The 9,207-nt window shown below is 52.0% G+C and overlaps 1 protein-coding gene across 6 annotated transcripts in view; it reads left to right on the forward strand.

Annotated features, from left to right (window-relative positions):
- PKN1 (protein kinase N1) overlaps positions 1-9,207 on the forward strand; it is a 41,115-nt gene that overhangs the window by 12,780 nt on the left and 19,128 nt on the right. For all 6 annotated transcript variants that reach the window (XM_017851232.1, XM_017851227.1, XM_017851228.1 and 3 more), the window contains 4 exons: positions 1,184-1,319; positions 5,135-5,280; positions 5,664-5,877; positions 6,605-6,799. In XM_017851232.1, coding sequence (XP_017706721.1) covers positions 1,184-1,319; positions 5,135-5,280; positions 5,664-5,877; positions 6,605-6,799 — 691 coding nt within the window. The remainder of the gene's footprint in view (positions 1-1,183; positions 1,320-5,134; positions 5,281-5,663; positions 5,878-6,604; positions 6,800-9,207) is intronic.

Here is a 9,207-nt window from a genome sequence, read left to right on the forward strand (position 1 = left end):
AAAAAAAAAAAAAAAAAAAAAAAAAAAAAAAAAAAAAAAAAAACCTGGAACAACTGTATATCTTTTACGTGTATCTGAGCATTATACACAAAAGAATAAGAGTTTCTCACCCCTAAGTATTTCTGCCCCTCGGGGTGATACTGACCCGATGAAAATGAATAGAGTACGCCAGGTGCGGGTCCCAGCACTTTGGGAGGCTGAGGCGGGCGGATCACTTGAAGTCAGGAGTTCAAGACCAGCGTGGCCAACATGGCGAAACCCCAACTCTACTAAAAAAATACAAAAATTAGCCAGGCGTGGTGGCACATGCCTGTAGTCCCAGCTACTCGGGAGGCTGAAGCAGGAGAATCGCTTGAACCTGGGAGGCAGAGGTTGCAGTGAGCTGAGATCACACCACTACACTCTAGCCTGGGTGACAGAATGAGACTTTGTCTCAAAAAAAAAAAAAAAAAAAAAAAAAAGCTGAGTGTGGTGGTGGGCGCCTGTAATCCCAGCTACTCAGGAGGCTAAGGCAAAAGAATCGTCTGAACCCAGCAGGTGGAGGCTGCAGTGAGCCGAGATTGTGCCACTGCACTCCAGCCTGGGCAACAGAGCGAGACCGTGTCTCAACCAACCAACCAATCAATCAATCAATAAAACAAATTGCAGCCGAGAGAGGTTGAATGGCTTGCTGGAGGTCACGCAGATGTTAAGTGACAGAGCCAGGATTCAAACCCCATTTACTACATCATCCCACTGTATCCAGGAGTGCATGGAAGTGCATTCATTTACTTATTTATTTATTTTGAGACAGTCTCACTCTGTTGCCTAAGCTGGAGGGTAGTGATGCAATCTCAGCTCAATGTTGCCTTTAGCCCCTGGGCTTGAGTGATCTTCCTGCCTCAGCCCCCGAGTAGCTGGGACCACAGGTGCACACCACGACGCCCAGCTAAGTTTTGCATTTTTTTTGTGGAGACAAGGTCTTGCCATGTTGCCCAGGCTGGTCTTTAACTCCTGGGCTCAGCAGTCCACCCACCTTAGCCTCCCAAAGTGCTGGGATTACAGGCGTGAGCCACCGTGCCAGGCCTGCAAATGCGTGTTGTTACATCCACATGTGAACACTGCCACAGTCACCTAGGACCTGCATGGTGTGGCCAGACCGCAACCACCCAGCCTTCCTCTCTCAGACTGTCTCTGCCTCCAGGACCGGAAGCTGCTGCTGACAGCCCAGCAGATGTTGCAGGACAGTAAGACCAAGATTGACATCATCCGCATGCAACTCCGCCGGGCGCTGCAGGCAGGCCAGCTGGAAAACCAGGCAGCCCCGGATGAGACCCAAGGTGAGTCCCTTGCTTCCAGACAGCTTAGCCTGCATCTCGCCTTGCAGGGCTCAGCCTCCAGTTCCATAATGCGTCCCTTTCTGGAGCAGGGAGGTGGATCCTGTGACCCAATGTGAGACTTCAACACATTTCTGACCCTCTCTGGGCCAGAGCTTCCCATTTTGTCCCATGCAGAGTTTGGATTACATCAGGGGTTGGTAAATTACCACCTTCAGACCAAATCTCTCCATTGTCTTTTTTTTTTTTTTTTTTTTTTGGTCAATCCATTGTCTTTTTTTGTTTTTTATCAATAAAGTTTTATTGGTACCCAGCCATGCTCATTTATTTACTATGTTTTTGACTGCCTGACTATTCTGAATAATGACCCTGGCACTTGGTCACAGAGAGTCACACTCACAGTAACACTGTGTCCACATGTGTCACTCACCTGGACACCAATAACACAGACACAGTTCCAAGGAATTTGATAGTCACAGGCATGTTGCCTTATAAACACAGTCTCAGCTGCGTGCAGTGGCTCACGCCTGTAATCCCAGCACTTTGGAAACCGAGGTGGGTGGATCATTTGAGGTCAGGAGTTCGAGATCAGTGGCCAACATGATGAAACCCTGTCTCTACTAAAAATGCAAAAATCGGCTGGGCATGGTGGCATGCACCCGTAGTCCCAGCTACTCAGGAGGCTGAGGCAGGAGAATCACTTGAACCCGGGAGGCAGAGGTTGCAGTAAGCCGAGATCGCCCCACTGCACTGCACTCCAGCCTGGGCAACAGAGTGAGACTCTGTCTCAAACACACACAAAAAAACACACAGTCTCACTGTCACCCCTAGACCTGCTGCCACAAGGCGCTTAATCAGTCACTGGGACTTTTAGGAATAAAGTCATCCAGTCACCCATCCCTGCAACAACAGCCAGAGACAAAGGAATGTGTGATCCTACCATCACACGTAGTCACTGCGCAGTCCATGCGGGTATCCACAGTGCAGGCACACAATCATGTGCACCATCGTACTGACACACACCCCAGGCCACACTTTTTTTTTTTTTTTGAGACGGAATCTTACTCTGTCACCTAGGCTGGAGTGCAGTGGCACGATCTCGGCTCACTGCAACCTCTGCCTCCCGGGTTCATACCATTCTCCTGCCTCAGCCTCCCAAGTAGCTGGGATTGTAGGCGCCCGCCACCTCACCCGGCTAATTTTTCTTTCTTTTTTTTTTTTTGAGACGGAGTCTTGCTCTATCGCTTAGGCTGGAGTGCAGTGGCGCAATCTCGGCTCACTACAAGCTCCGCCTCCCGGGTTCATACCATTCTCCTGCCTCAGCCTTCCAAGTAGCTGGGACTACAGGCGCCTGCCACCACGCCTGGCTAATTTTTTTGTGTTTTTAGTAGAGACTGTGTTTCACCATGTTAGCTAGGATGGTCTCAATCTCCTGACCTCATGATCCGCCCACTTCAGCCTCCCAAAGTGCTGGGATTACAGGCTTGTGTCACCACACCCGGCCAATTTTTTGTATTTTTAGTAGAGATGGGGTTTCACTGTGTTAGCCAGGATGGTCTCGATCTCTTGACCTTGTGATCCTCCCGCCTCGGCCTCCCAAAATGCTGGGATTATAGGCGTGAGCCACCGCACCCGGCCAACACACTTTTTTTGTTTAGACAGGGTCTCGCTCTGTTACCCAGGCTGGAATGCAGCGGTGTGATCATAACTCACTGCAGGCTTGACCTTCTGGGCTCAAGCAATTCTGCTGAGTAGCTGGGACCATAGGCATGTGCCATCACACCCAGCTTATTAAAATATATATATATTTTGTAGAGACTAGGTCTTGCTGTGTTGTCCAGGCTGGTTTCAAACTCCTGGCCTCAAGTGATGCTCCTGCCTTACCCTCCCGAAGTATTGAGATTATAGGCGTGAGCCACTGTGCCTGGCCTGTGCCCCTTTTCTTGACCCTGTGCTTTGGCATACATGCATTTGTGTCTGTGACTGTGTTTCTCTGCCCCTATAATGGTGTCCCTGTGCCCAAGATGACAGGGCCGTGTCTGTGTAACAGAATCTGACTCATGACAGTGTCTCTATGTGGCAGGGTGACTGCATCTTTGTGACAGAGTATGTGTTCCTCTGCCTGCAGGTGATAGTGTGCCTACGCTGGTGACAAAGTGGTAATGCCATGTGTCCCTGTGGGCGACCATGTGACAGTCAGTGCGACAGTGCCTGTCTTAACTCTGCTCGGGCTGCCATAACAAAGCTCCATAGGCTGAGTGACTTAAACAACAGACATTTATTTTTTTCACAGTTCCGGGACTGGCAGTCCCAGATCACGGTACCAGCGTGGTCGGTTCCTGGTGAGGGTGCCCTTCCTGGCTTACAGACGGCTCCCTTCTTACTGCACCCTCACAGGGAGAGAGAGCCTTAGTGTCTCTTCCTCTTCTTATTTTTCATTTTTAGTGTTTTCAGACAGGGTCTTGGTCTGTCACCCAGGCTGGAGTGCAGTGGTGTGATCACAGCTCACTGCAGCCTCGACTTTCTGGGCACAAGTGATCCTCCTGATTCAGCCTCCAGAATAGCTGGGACTACAGGCACATGCCACTACGCCTGGCTAATTTATTTTTTCTTTTTAGTAGAGACAAGCTCTCTCTATGGTGCCCAGACTGGTATCAAACTCCTGGCCTCAGGTGATCCTCGTGCCTTAGCCTCCCAAAGTGCTGGGGTTACAGGCATGGACCACTGCACCCAGCCTCTTCCTCCTCCGATAAGGGCACTAATCCCATCATGATAGCTCTCCCTCCATGACCTCCTCTAACCCTAATTACTTCTCAAAGGCCCCTTCTCCAAGTGCCATCCCACTGGGAATTAGGGGTTCAACATAGGAATTTGGTAGGAGACAAACATTGAGTCTCTTAACAGTGTCTTTGTGACTGACACCATCTGTGTGAGTGTAGTTGTATGTCTGTGGTTGTCCAAATGCCCATGAGTGTCACTGTACCTGGTTGTGTAACCTGGTGACTGTTCATTGGGGAATGAGGTGTGTCAACATGGGTATGACAGTATGATTTTTTTTTTTTTTTTTTAAATGACATGGAGTCTCACTCTGTCACCCAGGCAGGAGAGCAATGGTGCAATCTCGGCTCACTGCAACCCCCGCCTCCTGGGTTCAAGTGATTCTCCTGCCTCAGCCGCCTGAGGAGCTGGGATTACAGGCATGCGTCACCATGCCCGGCTAATTTTTGTATTTTTAGTAGAGACGGGGTTTCACCATATTGGCCAGGCTGGTCTCAAACCCCTGACCTCAAGTGATCCACCCACCTCGGCCTCCCAAAGTGCTGGGATTACAGGCCTGAGCCACCGTGCTTGGCCTATGATTTATGTGTTCTTGTCTCTTTGGGTGACAGCCCCTGGGTGACAGTGTCTAAATCTAGATAATGTGGCTGTCCCTGGGGGCCACAGTGTGCCTGCCTCTGTCCCTGTGCAAATCCCTGGAGGTGAAGAGGGACCGTGACAATGTGTCTGTCGGTAAGCCTGGGGTGACAGTGTGCCTGTGTGTCATTGCTCAGACTGTCCCCCGTAACAGGGTAACTTTTTCCCTAAGACTGGCCCTGTGAGTGATGGTGTTTGGATAAAAGAGTCTGGGTGGAAGTGTGGCTGCCTGCAGGTGACAGTGCGACAGTGTCACTGTGCCTGCCCCTTGGGTGAAGAGTGATGCATCTTCATGATGGTTTGTCTGCGGCCCGTGCCTGTTCGGGCAAATGGCTGTGTGTCTGGGACTAGGTTTGGTGGGGCGCTGCAGGCTAGCCTTACTGCCCTGTATTCCACACTCACAGGGAGTCCTGACCTGGGGGCCGTGGAGCTGCGCATCGAAGAGCTGCGGCACCACTTCCGAGTGGAGCACGCGGTGGCCGAGGGTGCCAAGAACGTACTGCGCCTGCTCAGCGCTGCCAAGGCCCCGGACCGCAAGGCAGTCAGCGAGGTGAGGGGCGGAGCTTTCATTAGAGCCGGGGCTTTATCAGGGGGCGGTGCTTCAGCAAGCGGCGGGGATTTCTCCAGGAACTGCACTGGTTTGAGGGGTGGAGCCTTAAAGGGTATGTGACCTTTATATGGGGTGGGGCCTCAGCCGAGGTAGACTGCTGTGAGAAGCGGGGCATCAGCCAGAAACAGTGCCACTGTGAGGGGTGGGGTCTCTGCAGGGGGTGGGGCCTAGTTTTCCCAGGGGTGGGACCAAATTGGTTTGAGGTTTAGCCCTCTAGGGAGGAATTCAGCGCGAGACTCAGTCAGTCTGAGGAAGGGGCACAGGGCTGCACTTGGGGAGTGGCAAGCCTGGTCCCGTTCCCAGCCCCACACTTCCCACCGCAGGCCCAGGAGAAATTGACAGAATCCAACCAGAAGCTGGGGCTGCTGCGGGAGGCTCTGGAGCGGAGGCTGGGGGAGCTGCCCGCCGACCACCCCAAGGGGCGGCTGCTGCGAGAAGAGCTCGCTGCAGCCTCGTCCGCCGCCTTTAGCGCCCGCCTGGCCGGGCCCTTTCCCGCCACGCACTACAGCACCCTGTGCAAGCCCGCGCCGCTCACAGGTGGGCCTGAGACCTGCCCCACCCCCGCAGCCCTGGCCTCCGACTGCTGTGATTTCCCCATTCCTGTGACCCCCGACTTGGATCTCCACTCTCCCCAACCCTGGACTCCCATCTCACTGTCTCCTCCCCTCTCCAGTAGACAGCCCGTTGCACCCTGGACTTCTCACCCTACTTTACCCTCTGATTCTGAGCTCTTGCCCCCTCCCCACCTCTCAGTTTCTCCATCTCTCTTCACCTGGCCCAGTATTTTTTCCCCAGCCCCTGTCCCCCAGCCCCACCTCAGCCTCACAACGCTCAGCCCTGAGCCTCCTATCCCCCTGCTGCAGACCAGCCAGCCCCACCTTCCACAGACCCCTCAGCTATCTACCTCTCCAGACCAACCCCACCGTAGACCCCTAGCCCATCTCAGGCCTCAGGTCGTGCAGCGAGTCCTCCCCTAGAACCCCTAGTCCTACCCTGTTCCTGCTTGCCTTGGCCCGGCCTGCACCCTGAACCTGCCTTCTGCCCCTAAACTTCCGCATCGGAGCCCCTCCCGGAAGGACTGCTTGTCTCATGTTCTATTCCAGCACGGACATCCCGGCGTCAGGCTCCGTGCTCCACCCTGGTTGTCCCTCACTGGCTCCCACTTGTACCATGGCTGCGTCTCGATGTGTCCCCTCCCCACTGTGGTCCCCTCCACTCAGCCTGCCCCAGAAGTGGCCCCCTGCTGAGCTTTCTCCTCCTGCAGGGACCCTGGAGGTACGCGTGGTGGGCTGCAGAGACCTCCCAGAGACCATCCCGTGGAACCCTACGCCCTCAGGGGGTGGACCTGGGACCCCAGACAGCCGCCCCCCATTCCTGAGCCGCCCAGCCCGGGGCCTTTACAGCCGAAGCGGAAGCCTCAGTGGCCGGAGCAGCCTCAAAGGAGAAGCCGAGAACACCAGTGAGTGGGCATCATGGGCCCTGAGAAACGAGGTCGCATGGGGGACCCAGAATGCCCCATATTTGTAAACCTTTAAAAAATAGGCCAAGGGTCGGGTGTGGTGGCTCACGCATGTAATCCCAGCACTTTGGGAAGCCAAGGCAGGCGGATCACTTGTGGTCAGGAATTTGAGACTAGCCTGGCCAACATAGTGCAATGCAGTCTCTACTTAAAAATACAACTTAGCTGGGCATGGTGGTGCACACCTGTAATCCCAGCTACTTGTGAGGCTGAGGCAGGAGAATTACTTGAACCCCGGATGTGGAAGTTGCAGTGAGCCATGATCGCGCCATTGCCCTCCAGCCTGGGTGACACAGTGAGACTCTGTCTCAAAAGAAAACAAAAACAACAAAAACAAACAAAAAAAACAGGCCAGGTGCAGCAGCTCATGCCTGTAATCCCAGCACTTTGGGAGGCTGAGACAGGAGGATCACTTGAGGCCAGGAGTTTGAGACCAGCCTGGGCAACATTGCAAGACCCTGTCTCTACAAAAAATAAAATGTAAAAATTAGCCAGATGTGGTGGCCCATACCTGTAGTCCTAGCTATTCTAGAGGTGGGAGGATCACTTGAGCCCAGGAGTTCCAGGCTGCAGTGAGCTGTCATTGAGCCATTTCACTCCAGCCTAGATGACAGAGAGACCCTGTCTCTAAATTAAAAAAAAAATTCAAGGTTATTTAGATTTAAAAGAAAAAAAAAAAAGGCCGGGCATGGTGGCTTACGCCTGTAATCCCAGCACTCAGGGAGGCCGAGGCGGGTGGATCATGAGGTCAGGAGTTCAAGGCCAGCCTGGCCAGCATGGTGAAACCCCGTCTCTACTAAAAATACAAAAAAATTAACCAGGTGTGGTGGTGGGTGCCTGTAATCCCAGCTACTCAGGAGGCTGAGGCAGAGAATTGCTTGAACCCAGGAGGCGGAGGTTGCAGTGAGCCGAGATCACGCCACCATAATCCAGTCTGTGCAACAGGGCAAGACTCCATCTCAAAAAATAATAATAAATAAATAAAATTTAAAAAAAGGAAAAACTAAACAAGAAACCAATATATCATACTCATTAGGATGGCTATTTTACAAACCCAACAAAACAAACAGAAAATAACAACTGTGTTAGTGAGGATGTGGAGAGAAATCAGAACCTTTGTGCACTGTTGGTGGGAATGTAAAATGATGCAGCCCTATGGAAAATATATTGGCAAGGCCAGGCGTGGTGGCTCACACCTGTCATCCCAGCACTTTGGGAGGCTGAGCGGGGGCAGATTACATGAGGTCAGGAGTTCGAGACCAGCCTGGCCATCCTGGCAAAACCCCTTCTCTACTAAAAATACAAAAATTAGCTGGGCATGGTGGTTTGTGTCTGTAATCCCAGCTACTCAGAAGGCTGAGGCAAGAGAATCGCTTGAACCCAGGAGGCAGAAGTTGCAGCGAGCCGAGATGGAGCCACTGCACTTCAGCCTGGGCGACAGAGCGAGACTGTCTGAAAGAAAGAGAGAGAGAGAGAGAAAGAAAGAAAGAGAAATATTGGCAGTTCCTGAAACGATTAAAAACAGAGTAAGCAGGCCAGGCTCAATGGCTCACGCCTGTAATCCCAGCACTTTGGGAGGTCAAGGTGGGTGGATCACCTGAGGTCAGGAGTTCAAGACCAACCTGGCCATCATGGTGAAACCTCATTTCTACTAAAAATAAAAAGTTACTGGGAGTGGTGGTGGTGTGTGCCTGTAGTCCCAGCTACTCTGGAGGCTGAGACAAGAGAGTTGCTTGAATCCGGGAGGCAGAGGTTGGAGTGAGCAGAGATCATGCTACTGCACTCCAGCCTGGGTGACACAATGAGACTCTGTCTCAAAAAAAAAGAAAAAGAAAACAACAACCAAGAATAACCATATGATCCAAAGCTACTTCTGGGCATATCCCCAAAAGAATTAAAAACAGGGCCTCGGACGTTCCATAATATATACATATTTCAAAACAACATGTTGTACATGATAAATATATAATTTTATTTGTCAGTTTTAAAATAGTGATAGAAAATACTTTAAAAAAAAATGGTCTCAGAGATATTTGTATACCTGTGTTCATAGCAGCGCTATGAAAGCCAAAAATGGAAGCAACCCGGTGTCCACCAGTAGATGAGTGGATAAACAAAACGGGGGCCAGCCGTACAGTGGAACATTACTCAGATTTAAAAAGGAAAGAAATCCCGCCAGGCGCAGTGGCTCCTGCCTGTAATCCCAGCATTTTGGGAGGCGAGGCAGGTGGATCACTTGAGCTCAGGGGTGCGAGACCAGCCTGGGCAACGTGGTGAAACCCCGTCTCTATTAAAAATACAAAAATTGGCCGGGCGTGGTGGCTCAAGCCTGTAATCCCAGCACTTTG

Source organism: Rhinopithecus bieti, unplaced genomic scaffold (assembly GCF_001698545.2).
Source record: "Rhinopithecus bieti isolate Rb0 unplaced genomic scaffold, ASM169854v2 scaffold_33432, whole genome shotgun sequence".
Classification (NCBI taxonomy): domain Eukaryota; kingdom Metazoa; phylum Chordata; class Mammalia; order Primates; family Cercopithecidae; genus Rhinopithecus; species Rhinopithecus bieti.